Raw genomic sequence first — 22886 nt, forward strand, 5'->3', positions numbered from 1 at the left:
AAGGGGGGAACAGGCAGGTTCTGAAGTGTGTCGGGGAATCGAGGGAGATGTTAAGTGGGTGAGAAAGTGGGGTTGGAGCCCAGGATTGACCACGATATTGAATGGAGGAGCAGGTTCGAAGGGCTTCTGTTGCCTCGATTTCCTATTAGACAAGGAGGATGTGGTGGCCTGTTCCAACATTTATCCATCAACCAACATCTGGTTGGTGAGCTAGTCTGCTTTACGCCTGCCAAGAAACTACGGCTGTGGTGTGTACAACGCTCTTGGCACCAAGTCAGAAGATAGTCACCAACGGGACAGTCCTTTGGAGGACATACATGCCACGTATCAACACTACTCGACCAAATAGGCCTTGCTGGCTTCTACACCTCCATCTCCAAGGACATGCCACACAGGGAGGTAATCCATGCCAAGAGAGCAGGTGGGTGCTCAAAGCTGGTTCAAGGATACTGTCTAAAGAGACATGAAAGACCTCGACATCAATCGCCAGCGGGTTGCACGGGCTGGCAGTCGATACAAATGGCGACAGCGGCCACCACGAGGACCGGTGGTTTCATACACCCCAAAGCGGGCACTGGTCTTGCAGATACCCCAAAGCGGGCACTGGTCTTGCAGACGAGGCAGAGCGGACACTGGCCTTGCAGACGAGGCAAAGCGGGCACTGGCCTTGCAGATACCCCAAAGCGGGCACTGGTCTTGCAGATACCCCAAAGCGGGCACTGGTCTTGCAGATACCCCAAAGCGGGCACTGGTCTTGCAGACGAGGCAAAGCGGGCACTGGCCTTGCAGACGAGGCAGAGCGGACACTGGTCTTGGAGACGAGGCAAGGCGGACACTGGTCTTGGAGACGAGGCAGAGCGGGCACTGGTCTTGCAGACGAGGCAAAGCCGACACTGGTCTTGCAGACGAGGCAGAGCGGACACTGGTCTTGCAGACGAGGCAAAGCGGGCACTGGTCTTGGAGACGAGGCAAAGCCGACACTGGTCTTGGAGACGAGGCAAAGCGGGCACTGGTCTTGTAGACGAGGCAAAGCGGGCACTGGTCTTGGAGACGAGGCAGAGCAGACACTGGTCTTGGAGACGAGGCAAAGCGGGCACTGGTCTTGCAGACGAGGCAAAGCGGGCACTGGTCTTGCAGACGAGGCAAAGCGGGCACTGGTCTTGTAGACGAGGCAAAGCGGGCACTGGTCTTGGAGACGAGGCAGAGCAGACACTGGTCTTGGAGACGAGGCAAAGCCGACACTGGTCTTGCAGACGAGGCAGAGCAGACACTGGTCTTGCAGACGAGGCAGAGCGGGCACTGGTCTTGCAGACGAGGCAGAGCAGACACTGGTCTTGCAGACGAGGCAAAGCGGGCACTGGTCTTGTAGACGAGGCAAAGCGGGCACTGGTCTTGGAGACGAGGCAGAGCAGACACTGGTCTTGGAGACGAGGCAAAGCGGGCACTGGTCTTGCAGACGAGGCAAAGCGGGCACTGGTCTTGTAGACGAGGCAAAGCGGGCACTGGTCTTGCAGACGAGGCAGAGCGGACACTGGTCTTGGAGACGAGGCAAAGCGGGCACTGGTCTTGTAGACGAGGCAAAGCGGGCACTGGTCTTGCAGACGAGGCAAAGCGGGCACTGGTCTTGCAGACGAGGCAGAGCGGGCACTGGTCTTGCAGACGAGGCAAAGCGGGCACTGGTCTTGCAGACGAGGCAGAGCGGACACTGGTCTTGGAGACGAGGCAGAGCGGGCACTGGTCTTGCAGACGAGGCAGAGCGGACACTGGTCTTGCAGACACCCCAAAGCGGGCACTGGTCTTGCAGACGAGGCAGAGACCGTTCCCCACGCCAGCGACAAGTGGCAGCATCAGCGGAGGTGCTTGAGGAAGGCGTTGCCTCCCCGGGATCATGGGCAGAAACACAGCATGGTGGTCTCACCTGACCCCCCCCGGCCGCCCCCTCCTCCTCCAACAGAAGCTGTCTTCCCATCATCGCTGGCACAGGGCAGGATGCCAAACTCCAGTCTAGTTCCCTGTTTGAGGGACCTTGCGACCAGCAAAACCGGACGGGTACCTTTACCCGCCTAACAGTAACCAGACTTCAAACTCGCTCTGGGGTTGTGAAGCCCTTTTTGACAGTCTGAGGATGTGTAAGGGGCTAGGTGGGCCTGATCTCTCCTCCTAACTGTTGAAAGATGAGTCAAAGGCAATATCCAATATGATCGGACGGTCTGGAGGTTAAAGACCCACAAAGTGGTACCAATTACGCCTGGCATGGCCCACTGTCAGCCTGTCTGGAAATGCAAGGTTTTTCTGTTGGGTATCTTCAGCTGAAGATACTCTTCAGTGCTGTCCATCACAAAGAGTCCCTTTTACCTCCTCCCTCTTTCTATTAGATGATGGTTAATCTGTACCTCAAACCTATTCACCAGCCTTGACTCCATATCCTTCAATACCCTGAACACAACAAGATCTGCCAACATCCATCTCCGCAAATCCGTCCTTGGTGATTGTCCGGGCCACTCTCTGATGAGATTCGGGTGGATTTGTCCACAGCTGACATCAGATCGGAAGGTCCTCAGTTGCCTGGCCCCTCTGTCCCTTCCTCAACACTGGAGACACCTTTACAATCATCCAATCCGCAATTCCTGAATCTGGAGCTCTTTGCAAGGTAATGATGAGAACTCTTCAATTCCTTCCCCCCCGTTGCTGAGGATATTGATGGGTGTCTCAAAGAAAGTTTAAGTAAGGTTCGGAAGGGTTCTGCGGAGGGGGGTGGGGGGAATAATAAGAGACGCCAGCAAGGGGGTCACCAAAAGTGTGGAAATGGAACCTTGGCACAGAGCTGGTCAAAATGTGTAAATGTCTGGCACAGAACACTATCGAAGTTGTTTATTATTATTGAGCTGTTTTGGAATAGAGGAATGTTTAAAGTGTTGTGCGGAGGACAAGAGTATCTGAACACTGTTGCCGAGGTCACAAACGGGAGGACAATGTGTTTGTGACTTCACAGCAGAATAATCACACTCGCCAGCTCATACCCTTCACCTTCACAATGAAGATCCTCACGTCATCTCTCACTGTCTCCTTACTGCTTCTGCTGTTAGTGGGCAAGTAGCAACGTTCTTGCCATTGTTCATAGAGTCTTAGATGTTTACAGCAGGGAGACAGGCCCTTCGGCCCAGCTGGTTCATGCCGCCCAGTTTCTATCACTAAGCCAGTCCCACTTGCCCGCATTTGGCCCATATCCCTCTATACCCACCGAGCCCATGTAACCGTCTTAACTGCTTTTTAAAAGTCAAAATCATTCCCGCCTCTCCCACTGCCTCTGGCAGCCCGTTCCAGACCCTCACCACCCTCTGTGTGAAGAAATTTCCCCTCTGGTCTCTTCTGTATCTCTCCCCTCTCGCCTTAAACCTCTGCCCTCTAGTTCTAGACTCCTCTACCTTTGGGAAAAGATGCTGACCATCTACCTTATCTCCGTCCCTCATTATTTTATAGACCTCTATAAGATCACCCATAAGCCTCCCACACTCCAGGGAAAAAGTCCCAGCCTATCCGGCCTCTCCTTATAACTCAGACCATCAAATCCTGGTAGCATCCTCGTAAATCCCTTCTGCACTCTTTCTAGTTTAACAATATCCTTCCTATAATAGGGTGACCAGAACTGAACACAGTATTCCATGTGTGGGTCTGACCAATGTCTTGTACAACTTCAACAAGACGTCCCAACTCCTGTATTCAATATTCTGACCAATACAACCCAGCATGCTGAATGCCTTCTTCACCACCCTGTCCACCTGCCACTCCACCTTCAAGGAGCTATGAACCTGTACCCCGAGATCTCTTTATTCTGTAACTCTCCCCAACTCCCTACCATTAACTGAGTAGGTCCTGCCCTGTAACTCCCCCCAACTCCCTACCATTAACTGAGTAGGTCCTGCCCTGTAACTCTCCCCAACTCCCTACCATTAACTGAGCAGGTCCTGCCCTGTAACTCCCCCCAACTCCCTACCATTAACTGAGTAGGTCCTGCCCTGTAACTCCCCCCAACTCCCTACCATTAACTGAGTAGGTCCTGCCCTGTAACTCTCCCCAACTCCCTACCATTAACTGAGTCGGTCCTGCCCTGTAACTCTCCCCAACTCCCTACCATTAACTGAGTCGGTCCTGCCCTGATTTGATCGACCAAAATGCGTCACCTCACATTTATCCAAATTAAACCCATCTGCCATTCATCGGCCCACTGGCCCAATTGGTCAAACGTGGGACAGGCTGCAAGCTCTCGCAGAGTATTCAGAATTGAAAAGCAGCCCACCCAGCCTGACCCCTCTATGCTGCCAATAGACGGGTTTTGTGTGCAGGGTCTGCTCCCACTGTCTTGAACAATGACTCCCTGAACGAGTGTGCGCCTGTCTCCGCAGGAATTGATCATCAATGGGCCTCGTTCCTAGGTGGGTGAGGAAGATTCTGCAGTACCCACCCCCAGCTCACTTCGTTAAACAAATGGAATGAATTCCTCCGCTGGGTATGAGGGAAGCCGCCATTTTGCCCTGCCTAGCTCGAGCGCTGAGCATCTGTCCCCTGCGAGGTGGGAAACTGGTTTCATAAGACGTGGGAGCAGAATTAGGCCACTCGGCCCATCGAGTCTGCTCCGCCATTCAATCATGGCTGATATTTTTCCCATCCCCATTCTCCTGCCTTCTCCCCATAACCCCTGATCCCCTTATTGATCAAGAACCTATCTATCTCTGACTTAAAGACACTCAGTGATTTGGCCTCCACAGCCTTCTGCAGCAAAGAGTTCCACAGATTCACCACCCTCTGGCTGAAGAAATTCCTCCTCATCTCTGTTTTAAAGGATCGTCCCTTTAGTCTGAGAAGGTGTCCTCTGGTTCTAGTTTTTCCTACAAGTGGAAACATCCTCTCCACGTCCACTCTATCCCAGGCCTCGCAGTATCCTGTAAGTTTCAATAAGATCCCCCCTCATCCTTCTAAACTCCAACGAGTACAGACCCAGAGCCCTCAATCGTTCCTCATACGACAAGTTCTTCATTCCAGGGATCATTCTTGTGAACCTCCTCTGGACCCTTTCCAAGGCCCCGGCACATCCTTCCTTAGATACGGGGCCCAAAACTGCTCACAATACTCCAAATGGGGTCTGACCAGAGCCTTATACAGCCTCAGACGTACATCCCTGGTCTTGTATTCTAGCCCTCTCGACACGAATGCTAACATTGCATTTGCCTTCCTGACTGCCGACTGAACCTGCACGTTAACCTTAAGAGAATCGTGAACAAGGACTCCCAAGTCCCTTTGCGCTTCTGATTTCCTAAGCATTTCCCCATTTAGAAAATAGTCTATGCCTAAGTTCCTCCTTCCAAAGTGCATAACCTCACAATTTTCCCACAATGCTGAGGGGTAAAATGCGCCAGCGACTGGGAGCTGAAAGCTGCCATCTCGGTGTCGAAGGCGGCGCCGTGAACTCTCCCCCGCCGTGTGATTGGGGGCAAAGTCGAGGCAGACCCGGGGGGCGGGGGGGGGAACCCTGAACCTGTCCCACATGAGCTACCGAAGCAGCTCTGCGAAGCGACGGCCCCCTAACCCCCTCCCCGTGCCCTCTCTATAAAGATCTGTGGTTCTTATTTTTCAGAACACTCGTGGACTGCCAGCATTCACAACTTCTCCTGGCCGGTGAGCAGCCGGATTTATTCGCGCACTTTGCCGTTACTGGGAGGCGGGCATTTGTAGCTAACCGTTTTGTTTACCCCTCTCTGTCTGCTCTCTTTAGGCGGACTGTGACTACACCACAATCTGTGTGCGGGAACTGCGCCCTGTCTGTGGCTCAGACGGTCAAACCTACAAGAATCGGTGTGACCTGTGCAAGGAGATAATGTGAGCCCCCCCCCCCCCGTAGTCTGATTGATCAGGAAACCGAGTCGCGCAGAGGAGGTTGAGGCGGCCGAGAAACGACCCTCCCATATTTAAGCTCTCTCCGTCCGCGTCCAGTTCCAGTCCTGCCTCCAACAGGCCTCCTCCGTACGTGCGTGTTCCAACAAATCCTTCAGCCTGGAAACTGTTCGTTCATTTTTGTGACAGTGCTGAAGGACTATCTCGTCGATGAAGGGTTAAACCTCGGAGGAGGCACGGGGGCGCAGTGGGGAGGGGGGGCACGGTGGCACAGTGGTCAGGGAGGGAGGGGGGGCATGGTGGCACAGTGGTTAGCCCTGCTGTCCCACGGTGCCGAAGATCCGGGTTCGATCCCGGCCCCGGGTCACTGTCCGTGCGGAGTTTGCACATTCTCCCCATGTCTGCGTGGGTCTCACCCCCACAACCCAAAGATGTGCAGGCTAGGTGGGCTGGCCATGCTAAATTGCCCCTTCATTGGAAAAGAAGAAAGAATTGGGTATTCTAAATTTATAAAACAAAACTGGCCGCCTCTTCTCTCTCAGTTGGGTGTAAGAGATCAAGGGCAGGGCATATTGATTCCTCACACAGCTCCTAAATCAGATGACCTGGCTATTATCACGTTGTTTGTGGGATTTTGCACATTAGTTGCTGCGTTTCCCACATTATGACAGCACCGATACTTCGGCCACCCTGCAGATGTGCAGGTCGGGTGGATTGGCCGTGCTCAATTGCCCCCAAGTGTCCAGGAATGTGCTGGGTTAGGTTAGGTGATGAGGGGGCAGCACGGCGGCGCAGTGGGTTAGCCCTGCTGCCTCGCGGTGCCGAGGTCCCAGGTTCGATCCCGGCTCCGGGTCACTGTCCGTGTGGAGTTTGCACATTCTCCCCGTGTCTGCGTGGGTCTCACCCCCGCAACCCAAAAATGTGCCGGGTAGGTGGATTGGCCACGCTAAATTGCCCCTTAATTGGAAAAATTGAATTGGGCACTCTAAATTCAAAAAAAAAGTTTTTTTAAAAAAGGTTAGGTGATGAGGATGGGGCGAGGGTGTGGACCTGGGTAGGGTGCTCTCTCAAGAGGGTGGGTGCAGACTCGAGGGGCCGAATGGCCTCCTACTGCACTGGAGGGATTCTACGATCCCGACCTGACTGTCTGGCAGATCTTACCCACGGTTTTCCCTCTGCAAGTTGTCACTCCTCCAATCGCAACTCTCTGGGGAGGTAGATCGGCAATCTTCCAAACTTGCAATCATGTAGGTTCCCTTCGTGCCCTGGGCGATTTGGACACAATCCCTATTCAAATTTTCTTAATGGTTTGTTTACATCCAGGGCCTTGTTACGGACAGGGATTAATTTAACCCTTCACCACCCGTCTGAATACAGAAACGTGTATCGATTTGCGTGTATTTCCCAACCCCTGGGTTTCGGAGTGTTCCAGCTATCAGTCAGTAACCTCACAGCAAACTCCAGATCGGATGAACTGAGCGTTTATTTACGCACGTTCAACGCACCCGTGCAGTAGCAGAGGGAGAGAGAAAAGGAAGATTGACAGGGAAAAAATAATTATTGAGTCCCCAATCGAACGTCCAGTGAGATATTCCTTCACGGAGGTCGGCAGGGAGGTCGGCAGGCTGAAAACCTATGCTGTATATTTAGTTTTTTTACTTTGCACGAGGAGATAGGCACGTGGAGATGAATCAACGGTGTAAGCAATGGTAGAGAAATTCCTGTAGAAACACTGTGGAGGGGAGCCAGGTAGTCAGTCTGGGCAGAGGTCCTTTTCTGTGCTGTAGCCTCTTGATGTTAAAATGACTGGACAAATTGTGTCCCAGGCTGCTGTGGGAGGCGAGGGAGGAGATTGCAAGGGCCCTCCTCCAAATTCTTAATTCTCCTCTGGCCACGGGAGAGGTGCCAGAGGATTGGGAACCCGCGAATGTGGTCGTGCTATTGAAGAAAGGCTGCTGGGACAAGCCAGGGAACGACAGGCCAGTGAGTCTCCGGTCAATGGTGGGGAAACTACTGGAGGAGATTCTGACGGAGAGAATCTATCTCCACTTGGAGAGGCAGGGTTTGATCAGGAATAGCCAGCATGGCTTTGTCAGAGAGGGTTATAGCCAGCATGGCTTTGTCAGAGGGAGGTTGTAGCCAGCATGGCTTTGTCAGAGAGGGTTATAGCCAGCATGGCTTTGTCAGAGAGGGTTATAGCCAGCGTGGCTTTGTCAGAGAGGGTTATAGCCAGCGTGGCTTTGTCAGAGGGAGGTTATAGCCAGCGTGGCTTTGTCAGAGAGGGTTATAGCCAGCGTGGCTTTGTCAGAGAGGGTTATAGCCAGCGTGGCTTTGTCAGAGGGAGGTTATAGCCAGCGTGGCTTTGTCAGAGAGGGTTATAGCCAGCGTGGCTTTGTCAGAGGGAGGTTATAGCCAGCGTGGCTTTGTCAGAGAGGGTTATAGCCAGCGTGGCTTTGTCAGAGAGGGTTATAGCCAGCATGGCTTTGTCAGAGAGGGTTATAGCCAGCGTGGCTTTGTCAGAGAGGGTTATGGCCAGCGTGGCTTTGTCAGAGAGGGTTATAGCCAGCGTGGCTTTGTCAGAGAGGGTTATAGCCAGCGTGGCTTTGTCAGAGAGGGTTATAGCCAGCGTGGCTTTGTCAGAGAGGGTTATAGCCAGCGTGGCTTTGTCAGAGAGGGTTATAGCCAGCGTGGCTTTGTCAGAGAGGGTTATAGCCAGCGTGGCTTTGTCAGAGAGGGTTATAGCCAGCATGGCTTTGTCAGAGAGGGTTATAGCCAGCATGGCTTTGTCAGAGAGGGTTATAGCCAGCGTGGCTTTGTCAGAGGGAGGTTATAGCCAGCATGGCTTTGTCAGAGAGGGTTATAGCCAGCATGGCTTTGTCAGAGAGGGTTATAGCCAGCGTGGCTTTGTCAGAGAGGGTTATAGCCAGCGTGGCTTTGTCAGAGAGGGTTATAGCCAGCGTGGCTCTGTCAGAGAGGGTTATAGCCAGCATGGCTTTGTCAGAGAGGGTTATAGCCAGCATGGCTTTGTCAGAGAGGGTTATAGCCAGCGTGGCTTTGTCAGAGAGGGTTATAGCCAGCGTGGCTTTGTCAGAGAGGGTTATAGCCAGCATGGCTTTGTCAGAGAGGGTTATAGCCAGCGTGGCTTTGTCAGAGAGGGTTATAGCCAGCATGGCTTTGTCAGAGGGAGGTTATAGCCAGCGTGGCTTTGTCAGAGGGAGGTTATAGCCAGCGTGGCTTTGTCAGAGAGGGTTATAGCCAGCGTGGCTTTGTCAGAGAGGGTTATAGCCAGCGTGGCTTTGTCAGAGAGGGTTATAGCCAGCGTGGCTTTGTCAGAGGGAGGTTATAGCCAGCGTGGCTTTGTCAGAGGGAGGTTATAGCCAGCGTGGCTTTGTCAGAGAGGGTTATAGCCAGCGTGGCTTTGTCAGAGGGAGGTTATAGCCAGCATGGCTTTGTCAGAGAGGGTTATAGCCAGCGTGGCTTTGTCAGAGAGGGTTATAGCCAGCGTGGCTTTGTCAGAGAGGGTTATAGCCAGCATGGCTTTGTCAGAGAGGGTTATAGCCAGCGTGGCTTTGTCAGAGAGGGTTATAGCCAGCATGGCTTTGTCAGAGAGGGTTATAGCCAGCGTGGCTTTGTCAGAGAGGGTTATAGCCAGCGTGGCTTTGTCAGAGAGGGTTATAGCCAGCGTGGCTTTGTCAGAGGGAGGTTATAGCCAGCATGGCTTTGTCAGAGAGGGTTATAGCCAGCATGGCTTTGTCAGAGAGGGTTATAGCCAGCGTGGCTTTGTCAGAGAGGGTTATAGCCAGCGTGGCTTTGTCAGAGAGGGTTATAGCCAGCGTGGCTTTGTCAGAGGGGGTTATAGCCAGCATGGCTTTGTCAGAGAGGGTTATAGCCAGCGTGGCTTTGTCAGAGAGGGTTATAGCCAGCGTGGCTTTGTCAGAGGGAGGTTATAGCCAGCGTGGCTTTGTCAGAGAGGGTTATAGCCAGCGTGGCTTTGTCAGAGAGGGTTATAGCCAGCGTGGCTTTGTCAGAGAGGGTTATAGCCAGCGTGGCTTTGTCAGAGAGGGTTATAGCCAGCGTGGCTTTGTCAGAGAGGGTTATAGCCAGCTTGGCTTTGTCAGAGAGGGTTATAGCCAGCTTGGCTTTGTCAGAGAGGGTTATAGCCAGCTTGGCTTTGTCAGAGAGGGTTATAGCCAGCATGGCTTTGTCAGAGAGGGTTATAGCCAGCGTGGCTTTGTCAGAGAGGGTTATAGCCAGCGTGGCTTTGTCAGAGAGGGTTATAGCCAGCGTGGCTTTGTCAGAGAGGGTTATAGCCAGCGTGGCTTTGTCAGAGAGGGTTATAGCCAGCATGGCTTTGTCAGAGAGGGTTATAGCCAGCGTGGCTTTGTCAGAGAGGGTTATAGCCAGCGTGGCTTTGTCAGAGAGGGTTATAGCCAGCATGGCTTTGTCAGAGAGGGTTATAGCCAGCGTGGCTTTGTCAGAGAGGGTTATAGCCAGCGTGGCTTTGTCAGAGAGGGTTATAGCCAGCATGGCTTTGTCAGAGGGAGGTTATAGCCAGCGTGGCTTTGTCAGAGAGGGTTATAGCCAGCGTGGCTTTGTCAGAGAGGGTTATAGCCAGCGTGGCTTTGCCAGAGAGGGTTATAGCCAGCGTGGCTTAGTCAGAGGGAGGTTAGGCCTAACAAATCTGATTGAATATTTTGAGCAAGTGAGCAGGTAGATGAGGGTGGTGCAGTTGATGTAGTTTACATGGATTTCAGCAAAGCTTTTGACAAGGTGCCACATGGGAGACTTATAAAGAAGGCAAATATACATGGGGTACAGGGGAACCTGATACGGTGGATTCAAAGCTGGCTGAGCTGTAGGAGACAGAGGGCGATGACAGGCGGCTGCTTTAGGGACTGGAAGCCAGTGACCAGTGGGGTACCACAGGGATCTGTGCTGGGACCCCTATTGTTCAGCATTTATATAAACAACATAGGTGACTATGTGGGGTGGGGGAGGGGGGGATCAGTAAGTTTGCGAATGACACAAAGATTGGCCGGGTGGTTAACTGTGTCGAGGGTTACAGAAAGATAGAGACGGGATGGTCAAATGGGCGGAGAAGCGGCAGATGGAATTTAACCCTGAAAAGTGTGAGGTGATACACTTTGGAAGGAACAATGTGACAAGGAAGTATTCACTGAACGGTCCGACACTGGGAAGTTCCGAGGAACAAACGGACCCTGGTGTGTTTGTCCATCGATCTCTGAAGGCAGAAGCGCAGGTTAATAGGGGGGTGAGAAAGGCATATGGGACACTGGCCTTTATCAATCGAGGCAGAGATTACAAACGCAGGGAGGTCATGTTGGAGTTGTATAGAACTTTGGTGAGGCCACAGCTGGAGCACTGTGTGCAATTCTGGTCACCACATTATAGGAAGGATGTGATTGTACTGGAGGGGATGCAGAGGAGATTCACCAGGATGCTGCCTGGGATGGAGCGTTTCAGTTATGAAGAGAGGTTGGATAGGCTTGGGTTGTTTTCTCTGGAGCAGAGACTGAGGGGCGACCTGATCGAGGTTGGCAAGATTATGAGGGGCATGGACAGGGTGGAGAGGGAGCAACTGTTCCCCTTAGTTGAAGGGTCAGTTACGAGGGGGACACAAGTTCAAGGTGAGGGGTGGGAGAAGGATTTGAGAAAAACATCTTTCCCCAGAGGGTGGTGACGGTCTAGAACGGACTGTCTGGGAGGGTGGTAGAGGCGGGTTGCCTCATGCCCTTTAGAAAGTACCAGGATCAGCACTTGGCAACGTCATAACATGCGAGGCTGTGGGCCAAGCGCTGGCAGATGGGATTAGGATTGGCAGATCAGGTGCCTTTCATGCCTGGGTGCAGATTCGATGGGCCGAAGGGCCTTTTCTGCACTGTGTGACTCTGACAGTCTGAACTCTACAGTGGATCAGTAAAACTGCTCCCACCAGCCAGAGCTCCATGCACACCATTCCCACCTCTTCAGGGCGTCTTTGTCAAACGACGCGCCCCCCCCCCCCCCCCCCCCCCCCCCCCCCTCCCCAATCACCCGTGCCGTTTGGGTTCCGAGATGGTTAAACATTCCAACCATTAAGACTTGAAAGAAGGGTTGCGAGGGGGTCCTTTGTCCGAGCAGACTATTCGGCTCCAGTTGGCCAGATGGTCTTTGATTTGACCTTTTGGAATTTGGCCTGTGCAAGCTCAGAGGGGATCATTAGTGTCTCTTCAGAGATAGCGGGGTCTCTACGAAACTGCTCCATAGCTCCCTTTGTTCAAGGGATGACAGACAGAAGAAGCTTCGGACATTTTAAACGATCTCTGTCTGGCCTTTAAAATGTTAGAAATTAGTCTGGATGTTATCTATGGATATTTAATGAAAATATAGAGTGAGTTCCTCGCCCCCTAGCAACCTCATGGTAACTACGTTATTCTGCAGACATCGAATGTTCTGTGTCTTACTCCGTTGGAGTCTCATGGTCATCAGTCCCTGAAATGCTTACATCATTAGACCATAATTGAAGTCCTTGTCTAATTAACATATCCATTAAATCTTTACATCCCCCTCCCCCAGTATAACTTCAAAACTTACATTGTTTTAAGCAAATTACTGCGGATGCTGGAATCTGACACAGAAAATGCTGGACAATCCCAGCAGTTCTGACCGCGTCTGTGGAGAGAGAAGGGAGCTAATGTTTCGAGTCTGGACAGCCCTTTCTCAGGGGGGCTCCATCGTTAGTCCCCCCTCTCTCTCTCCACAGAGGCTGTCCGACCTGCTGACATTGCCCAGTGCTTTCTCTTCCTGTATTCAGCTGTTCTGTTGATCCCCACCGTCTGTTAGCTTTGTGTGCTGCTTCCGGTTTCTAACCAACTCTGCTCAGTCCCTCCCCCGCCGACCTCTCCGAGTCACTTTCACCATCGGCGTCCATTCCCAGCGGTGTTCTCCCCTCTCTCCTGGGGAATCTACATTCCTCTACCTCCTCGGAACGCAGATCCACGGGTGGGGTGGGGTTAGGAGGCACTCGTGACAGCGGCTCCCACGGGGCAATCACTCTGACAATGACCCGACGATCAGTTTGGAAAAGCTGATTAAAGGCAAAAGCCTCGGGACTCGGATGATCAGGAAAACGAGCAAGGAACTGATATCCCCTCTTCATCTTCTGCATTTCACACCGGCTAACGATGAAAGCTCCACGTTGCGACAACGAAGCTCTTTCAACTCCTATGAACACTATAGTTTGTGTATCATACATTGCTGCTGCAACTGGTCAATCTCTGAGCCAGGAGCAGAATTAGGCCACTCGGCCCATCGAGTCTGCTCCGCCATTCAATCATGGCTGATATTTTTCTCATCCCCATTCTCCTGCCTTCTCCCCATAACCCCTGATCCCCTTATTGATCAAGAACCTATCCATCTCTGTCTTAAAGACACTCAGCAATTTGGCCTCCACAGCCTTCTGCGGCAAAGAGTTCCACAGATTCACCACCCTCTGGCTGAAGAAATTCCTCCTCATCTCTGTTTTAAAGGATCGTGCCTTCAGTCTGAGATGGTGAATCCTCTGCTTCTAGTCTCTCCTGCTAGTGGAAACATCCTCTCCACGTCCACTCTATCCAGGCTTCTCGGTATCCTGAATTAATCCATTGGATGAAAAGAAGAATAAAGAACATTCTGAAGACATTTGGATACTGGGAGAGGAGGAATTCATTTTATTTTATTAAATGAAGCATTAAGTATTAATGGTTGACACTCAGTGTTCAGAATATAATGTACTCACCATGAGGTCTTGGGTTAGGCAGTTGGAAAGGAATTGTTTTAAAAAAATACTTAATACAGACCATGCCCAAGTCACTCACTGTGGTAGCACGGTGGCACAAGTGATTAGCGCTGTGCCTTCACAGCGCTAGGGTCCCAGGTTCAATTCCCCGTCTGTGCGGAGTCTGCACGTTCTCCCCCGTGTCTGCGTGGGTTTCCTCCGGGTGCTCCGGTTTCCTCCCACAGTCCAAAGACGTGCAGGTTAGGTGGATTATCCATGATAAATTGCCCCTTAGTGTCCAAAAAGGTTGGGCAGGGTTATTGGGTTACGGGGATAGGGTGGAAGTGAGGGCTTAAATGGGTCAGTGCAGACTCGATGGGCCGAATGGCCTCCTTCTGCACTGAATGTCCAGCAGAAGACAGCACAAGTAAAGGGCAGCAAACCAAACCACGATGGGAGTGCCGGAGGCCGCCAGGTTAAGAAAACTGGAGTCACAGATTGGTAACCCACGGGCGGGCGACCTAGAAACAGCTCAACTTACCAAAGAAGACGAATAGAAATAATAAACACCTCGGGTGGGGGACGGTGAGGGAACCATCCACAGCGATGGAACATCCACAATCCCTCATACTGCCCTTCCAACACATCAAGAGCCCGTCGCAAGGACCAAGGTGGGAGCTCTGGGCATTCTAGTTTGGGAAGTACTGAATAGCTTTGGGTTTACAAGAGAAGGCAGAAAAATGCCAGGTCAGTACTGTTCAATATACAGCCGGGGACATGGCTGATGATGTCCTGGTGAGACAAGGAGTCGAGGAGACACCAGCGCCCGGTGAAGATGTTTTCAGGCCCTTCGGTAATTATTTCATCGAACAGGCGCGACTCAACCAAAGGAGGCGGCGACCGGGTGAATCCGTTTATCAACTGCTTGTGTCGACTGGCCAGTGGTTGCGGCCACAGAGCTACTGCACTGTAGACGACGTGCTGGAGCAGGCACAAATTCAACACCTTGCAAGCCAATGTCAGAGGAGGCTGAACGCTTTGCAAGGCAGGCGGAGCGGGGCGAGCAGAAACGGGCCGTGGTTCAGAGAGACTGCGAGGACCCAGCACGTTGGCGCCAAAGGTGGGAGTCTGCGGGGCGCACCGAGACGCCTGGGCAAAAAGCCCCCCCAAATCACCAGGGAAGAGCCCTTCCAACTGTTTAAAGAACGTTCCAGGTGCGGCATTGAAAAGCAGCATCGCCACAAAGATTGCCCAGCAGAGGGAGCTGAGCACTTCCTCAGTGACAAGCCATAACATTTTAAACAATTCTGCCGATATAAAACACAAGTTAAAGGAAGAGCATACAGGGAATTGGAAATAAAGATATTGAGGCTGAAGATCCCAACAAACAGAACTGCTCCATAGAGCTGGAAGTCAAAGGTACAGGACGGAGTTTATCATAGAATTTACAGTACAGAAGGAGGCCATTCGGCCCATCGAGTCTGCACCGGCCCTTGGAAAGAGCACCCTGCTTAAGCCCACGCCCCCACCCTATCCCCGTAACCCCACCTGACCTTGAGGTCTATAAGATGCTAAAAGATGTTGACAAAGAAGTGGATGGAGTGGATGTTTCCTCTTGTGGGGCATTCTGGGACAAGAGGTCATAGTTTGAGGATAAGGGGTAGCAGATTTAGAACAGATTCAAAGGGTGGAATTCGCTACCGCAGAGAGTGGGATTTGAGGAGGGAACAGACAGATTTATAATCGGCAATGGGGGTTGAAGGGTCACGGAGAACGGGCAAGTCAGTGGGGTTGAGGCCAAGAGAAGATCAGTTATGATCGTGTTGAATGGCGGAGCGGGCTCAAGGGGCTGGACTGCCCACGCCTGCTCCTAGTTCTTGTGTTTGTATGTTATGTTCTAAGAGAATGAAGCTGCCACAGAGGCTGATGATCGATTGGAAGAAGAGGCCCTGGACCTTACTCTTTGACCCCCACTGCCAATGATCGTGAAGTCTTTGTCGTGGCTTTTGTGGAAATTCATCATTTTGTACATTTCTCTCGCTTTTAAACAAATAATTTTTACGGGATGTGGTTGTCGCTGGCTCGGCCAGCATTTGTTGCCCATCCCTAGTTGCCCTTGAGGATCGCTGCAGTCCCTGAGGTGTAGGTACACCCACTGTGCTGTTAGGGAGGGAGTTCCAGGATTTTGCCCCCGGCGACAGTGAAGGAACGGCCGATATATTTCCAAGTCGGGGCGGTCAGTGACTTGGAGGGGAGCCTCCAGGTGGTGGGGTTCCCAGGTATTGAAGTCTGCGTCTCTGAATCTTCTTGGAATTTCTTCTAAGCTGGCTAGGTGTCCTTCCCGTCACCAGAACATCATCTCACAACCTTCGGGGTGCCTTGGAGCAGATTTTCCAATGTGGGTTGAAAGACTGCACGGGTGGAAGAGATATGAATAGGTAAACTGGTGTATTGAAAACGGTCTTTGTGCGTATGAATGTTCGCATACTTCCGGGAATCCTCGTCCAGTTCCAATTGCAAATAAGCGTGGCTTAAGTCAAGTTTCATATATCGAGGGGCCAGATGGCCTACTCCTGCTCCTAGTTCTTATATACATAGGCTCCCACCAACCTGTCACGTAAATGTCTCCTATTCTGCAAAGCGGACATTTGTCAAGTTGAGCTGCTTGATTCATCGTGAGCTTGTCGTCCGCCGCAGATTCTGACTGAGCAGTCGGGTTTTAAAACAGGGACGTTGGGAGCTACCCACTCAGAAAACTGCCCGGGTTGTACAACCCCACTACTCTTTCAAACACTTTAACTCGGCCTTTAACTTGGTGCAAGGCCTGAGGGACTTTGCTGTGGGATTCTGGGTTGACGTGAATCTTGGCCTTTCCTCCTCGAATCCAGCCTAGCTTGGTTCGAAACACATCTTTATAATTGTATAAGACTTCCTGCGAATACACCATCCACGTTTTGAGAATCCCCGACCAGTTTAGCTTGATGTGGCGCAACTAATCTCGCCTGGTGAGACTTGACCCTTGTCCTTCCCTCTTTTCCCAGGGTCCCCCGCGCCCCCCCCCCCCCCCCCCCCCCCCCCCCCGTTGGTCGGGGTTCGTGCACCCATGCGCGATCGGCCTCGAGCCAGTCTCGCGGACCGCGGGACCGCCCCTTAAAGGGATAATGACCAAATAGATATTTTTTGGTGTTAGCTGTAAATATTACCCAGGCGACGGAGGGAGAAATCAGCATATCTTGAAGATCAAGATTGACATAGCTATTCTCTGCACAATCCATAATCCCGATACTGCAGGGGGCACTATTCAGCTCATCGAGTCTGCATCGAGCCTCGGAACGAGCAGCCCACCTCGGCCCGCTCTCTGCCCTATCCCTGTATCCTCCTAACACTTTGGACACTAAGGGGCAATTTATCACAGTTAATCCACCTAACCCGCACATCTTGGGGCTGTGGGAGGGAACCGGAGGAAACCCACGGAGACACGGGAAAAACGTGCAAACTCAACACAGACCAAGGCCGGAATGGAGCCTGGGTCCCAGGCGCTGTGTCACCCCTCCAGGACAGCAGGCTGGTTACGGCCATTGGGAATGACCCACTGACCCAGCCTGGAGGGGGGTCACTGCCATTGGGAATGATCCACTGACCCAGCCAGGAGGGGGGGTCAATGCCATTGGGAATGACCCACTGACCCAGGACAGCAGGGGGGTCACTGCCATTGGGAATGACCCACTGACCCAGGACAGCAGGGGGGTCAATGGACTGTGGAATAAACTAAGATCAGTCTTTGTTCATGATCTTGATTTCCGCCTTTTGCGAGTACGTTAGACAAAGAAGCTAATGAAATATTAAAGAGGCTAACCTTCTTTGTTCACTTTGCAGGAAGTCTGGGCGCAATATTAGTATAAAGAATCACGGGAAATGCTGACGTACGGACAGGCATAGAAATTTTACCACTAATTTACTCAACACTGTGCTCGGGACTAGAAGTCCTTTTACATTTTGTGAAATTAGTAGAATTGTGAATAAACTAAAAGCTTTTCTAAATTTTTGCACAGGTTTTTTTCAATTTGTATCAGGATTAACATTTTAAACAAATTTAGAGCACTCAATTCATATTTTTCCAATTAAGGGGCAATTTAGAGTGGCCGATCCACCTACCCTGCACATCTTTGGGTTGTGGGGGCGAAACCCACCCAGACACGGGGAGAATGTGCAAACTCCACACGGACAGTGACCCAGGGCCGGGATCGAACCTGGGACCTCTGCGCCGTGAGGCAGCAGGGCTAACCCACTGCACCACCGTGCTGCCCTGTATCAGCCTCCCCGAACAGGCGCCGGAATGTGGCGACTAGGGGCTTTTCACAGTAACTTCATTGAAGCCTACTCGTGACAATAAGTAATTTTCATTTCATTTTCATTTCATCAGGATTAACTTTGACTTGTCCACACGTTCATCAGGATCTTGCAGATTGGAGCGTGTCTTACACAATCCTATCCTATACAATCACATCCTACACAATCCTATCCTATACAATCACATCCTACACAATTGCGTCCCACACAGTTGCATCCTGCACAATCACGTCCTGCACAATCACGTCCTGCACAATCACGTCCTGCACAATCACTTCCTGCACAATCACGTCCTGCACAATCACTTCCTGCACAATCACGTCCTGCACAATCACTTCCTGCACAATCACGTCCTGCACAATCACGTCCTGCACAATCACGTCCTGCACAATCACGTCCTGCACAATCACGTCCTGCACAATCACGTCCTGCACAATCACATCCTGCACAATCACATCCTGCACAATCACATCCTGCACAATCACTTCCTGCACAATCACATCCTGCACAATCACATCCTGCACAATCACTTCCTGCACAATCACATCCTGCACAATCACTTCCTGCACAATCACGTCCTGCACAATCACGTCCTGCACAATCACGTCCTGCACAATCACGCCCTGCACAATCACTTCCTGCACAATCACATCCTGCACAATCACGTCCTGCACAATCACGTCCTGCACAATCACGTCCTGCACAATCACGTCCTGCACAATCACGTCCTGCACAATCACATCCTGCACAATCACTTCCTGCACAATCACTTCCTGCACAATCACGTCCTGCACAATCACGTCCTGCACAATCACGTCCTGCACAATCACGTCCTGCACAATCACGTCCTGCACAATCACGTCCTGCACAATCACGTCCTGCACAATCACGTCCTGCACAATCACGTCCTGCACAATCACGTCCTGCACAATCACGTCCTGCACAATCACGTCCTGCACAATCACGTCCTGCACAATCACATCCTGCACAATCACTTCCTGCACAATCACTTCCTGCACAATCACGTCCTGCACAATCACGTCCTGCACAATCACGTCCTGCACAATCACGTCCTGCACAATCACGTCCTGCACAATCACGTCCTGCACAATCACGTCCTGCACAATCACGTCCTGCACAATCACGTCCTGCACAATCACGTCCTGCACAATCACGTCCTGCACAATCACGTCCTGCACAATCACGTCCTGCACAATCACGTCCTGCACAATCACGTCCTGCACAATCACGTCCTGCACAATCACGTCCTGCACAATCACGTCCTGCACAATCACGTCCTGCACAATCACGTCCTGCACAATCACGTCCTGCACAATCACGTCCTGCACAATCACGTCCTGCACAATCACGTCCTGCACAATCACGTCCTGCACAATCACGTCCTGCACAATCACGTCCTGCACAATCACGTCCTGCACAATCACGTCCTGCACAATCACTTCCTGCACAATCACTTCCTGCACAATCACGTCCTGCACAATCACGTCCTGCACAATCACGTCCTGCACAATCACGTCCTGCACAATCACGTCCTGCACAATCACGTCCTGCACAATCACGTCCTGCACAATCACGTCCTGCACAATCACGTCCTGCACAATCACGTCCTGCACAATCACGTCCTGCACAATCACGTCCTGCACAATCACGTCCTGCACAATCACACCCTGCACAATCACACCCTGCACAATCACGTCCTGCACAATCACGTCCTGCACAATCACGTCCTGCACAATCACGTCCTGCACAATCACGTCCTGCACAATCACGTCCTGCACAATCACGTCCTGCACAATCACGTCCTGCACAATCACGTCCTGCACAATCACGTCCTGCACAATCACGTCCTGCACAATCGTATCCGACATGATCGCACCCTACACGATAGCACCCTACACAATCGCCCCCATTAATAACGATAAGCAGCCACAAACGAATCCCTTTGTGTTTGAGCCTGTGTGACCCCTGTGTGACCCCTCTGGGAAGAAATCCATTGAACGGGAATGCGTGGCCCACCCACTGGGAGTCACAGAGGCCCATCCGGGGCCGGCTGGGCTCCGGGAAACTGCGTCAAGGCACCTGTTTTTGGAGGTAGCTGGTTCTGTATGAAGGAGGCCCGGGCCGCATGGTGAAGTTAAGCTGACGACAGGCGTGGCCATTTCTGCAACTCTAACCGTGGGAATTTGCGACTGGGTGTTCCCCGATTGGTGCTGGGTGGGAAAACAATGTGTCTGCGTCCCTGAGTTTGGCTACTCCCGGCCTCTGCTGTGATCTTCACTCGGGAGCACCCAATTAGTCATCGAATCGTACAGCACAGAAAAGGCCCTTCGGCCCATTGACTCTGCACTGACCAAAAACCACCTAATCATTCCAATCCCATTTCCCAGCACTTGGCCCAGAGCCGTGCCGGCCCTGGCATCGCAAGAGCACATCTAAATACTTCTGAAACATTATGAGGGTCTCTGCCTCCATCACCCTTTCAGGTAGCGAGTTCCAGACTCCCACCACCCTCTGGGTGAAAAGGTTTCCCCTCACATCCCCTCTAACCCTCCTGCCGCCACCTTAAATCTCTGCCCTCTTGTCATTGACCCCTCCACCAAGGGGAAAGGTTTCTTCCTGTCTATCCGTGCCCCTCATAATTGTACACACCTCAATCATGTCCCCCCTCAGTCTCCTCTGCTCCAAGGAAAACAATCCCAGTCTATCCAATCTCTCTTCATAACTAAAACTCTCCGGCCCAGGCAGCATCCTGGTAAATCCCCTCTGCTCCCTTCCCAGTGGCTATCACATCCCTCCTATAATGTGGATTCCAGAACTGCACCCAATACTCTAGCTGTGGCCTAACCAACGTTTTATACAGTTCCAGCACAACCTCCCTGCTCTGAAACTCTGTGCCTCGGCTAATAAAGGCAAGTATACCATATGCCCGACGATGTTCAGCGGACATACCAACGGAGCAAGTGTTTGTCGCACTAACTCAGTAGGAAGTAACAGCCTGCTGCTTCCAGTCACAAAATAAACTGTCCCCAGCACCCGAGATTCGTAACTCTACAGTGACCATCACAACCCTGAACTCAGCATCCATCCTTTTCCCCAGACTCCCCTGCCCACCCTCCTCTCCCGGATTCCTAGTGGGGCTTGTCCCTGCTGTAATAGGCTAAAAGAGATTAGCACACAGCAGGGTAAAGTGAACCGTGTGGATTGACTTGGCAATTATCCCTCATCCCAACCACAGCCCATAGTCTTCGCCGTGTACCTGAGCATTTCCGAAGCTTCGGAGATTATCCGCATTCACTGTGTCACCTCGCTGGAATTTACTGAGTGGGGAGAGCGTGCGGTAAATGAGCGGGTTCTGCAATGGAGGTTTTGGAAGGGTCTTTTTAAGGTACTGAGGCCAACAACTGCACAGCACCAAGTCTCCATTACAGTCTCCCAGGCTCCATTACAGTGCCCCAGGCTCCATTACAGTGCCCCAGGCTCCATTACAGTACCCCAGGCTCCATTACAGTGTTCCAGTCTCCATTACAGTACCCCAGGCTCCATTACAGTGTTCCAGTCTCCATTGCAGTCTCCCAGCCTCCATTACAGTCTCCCAGCCTCCATTACAGTGCCCCAGCCTCCATTACAGTGCCCCAGGCTCCATTGCAGTCTCCCAGGCTCCATTACAGTGTTCCAGTCTCCATTGCAGTCTCCCAGCCTCCATTACAGTGCCCCAGGCTCCATTACAGTCTCCCAGTCTCCATTACAGTGTCCCAGGCTCCATTACAGTGCCCCAGGCTCCATTACAGTGTCCCAGGCTCCATTACAGTCTCCCAGGCTCCATTACAGTGTTCCAGTCTCCATTACAGTCTCCCAGGCTCCATTACAGTGTTCCAGTCTCCATTACAGTCTCCCAGGCTCCATTACAGTCTCCCAGCCTCCATTACAGTGTTCCAGTCTCATCACAGTGCCCCAGGCTCTATTACAGTGTTCCAGCCTCCATTACAGTACCCCAGGCTCCATTACAGTGTTCCAGTCTCCATTGCAGTCTCCCAGCCTCCATTACAGTCTCACAGTCTCCATTACAGTCCCCAGTTTCCATTACAGTCCCCAGTTTCCATTGCAGTCTCCCAGCCTCCATTACAGTCTCCCAGTCTCCATTACAGTATCCCAGGCTCCATTACAGTCCCCAGTCGCCATTACAGTCCCCAGTTTCCATTGCAGTCTCCCAGCCTCCATTGCAGTCTCACTGTCTCCATTACAGTGTTCCAGTCTCCTTTGCACTCTCCCAGGCTCCATTGCAGTCTCCCAGTCTCCATTGCGGTCTCCCAGTCTCCATTACAGTACCCCAGGCTCCATTACAGAGTTCCAGTCTCCATTGAAGTCTCCCAGTCTCCATTGCAGTCTCCCAGTCTCCATTACAGTCTCCCAGTCTCTATTGCAGTCTTCCAGCCTCCATTACAGAGTTCCAGTCTCCATTGCAGTCTCCCAGTCGCCATTGCAGTCTCCCAGCCTCCATTACACAGTTCCAGTCTCCATTGCAGTCTCCCAGTCGCCATTAGAGTCTCCCAGTCTCCTTTGCAGTCCCCAGTCGCCATTACAGTCCCCAGTTTCTATTGCAGTCTCCCAGTCTCCATTACAGCCTCCATTGCAGTACCCCAGGCTCCATTATAGTGTTCCAGTCTACATTGAAGTCTCCCAGTCTCCATTACAGTCCCCAGTCTCCATTGCAGTCTCCCAGTCTCCATTGCAGTCTCCCAGTCTCCATTGCAGTGTCCCATTCTCCACTACAGTCTCCCAGTCTCCATTACAGTGTCACAGTCTCCATTGCAGTGTCACAGTCTCCATTACAAAGTGACCCACGCCCCATTGAAGTCTCCCAGTCTCCATT

General features: G+C 52.0%; 1 protein-coding gene across 1 annotated transcript; it reads left to right on the plus strand.

Moving 5' to 3' along the window:
• Nucleotides 1-3021: 3021 nt before the first annotated feature.
• Nucleotides 3022-17686, plus strand: LOC119958803 (turripeptide OL11-like). The gene is made up of 4 exons (XM_038787306.1): nt 3022-3089; nt 5633-5673; nt 5771-5874; nt 17522-17686. Exons 1-4 carry the CDS (start codon nt 3035-3037, stop codon nt 17565-17567), a joined length of 246 nt encoding a protein of 81 aa, XP_038643234.1. The 5' UTR covers nt 3022-3034; the 3' UTR covers nt 17568-17686.
• Nucleotides 17687-22886: the final 5200 nt, after the last annotated feature.

This window comes from Scyliorhinus canicula, chromosome 31, assembly GCF_902713615.1.
Source record: "Scyliorhinus canicula chromosome 31, sScyCan1.1, whole genome shotgun sequence".
NCBI lineage: Eukaryota > Metazoa > Chordata > Chondrichthyes > Carcharhiniformes > Scyliorhinidae > Scyliorhinus > Scyliorhinus canicula.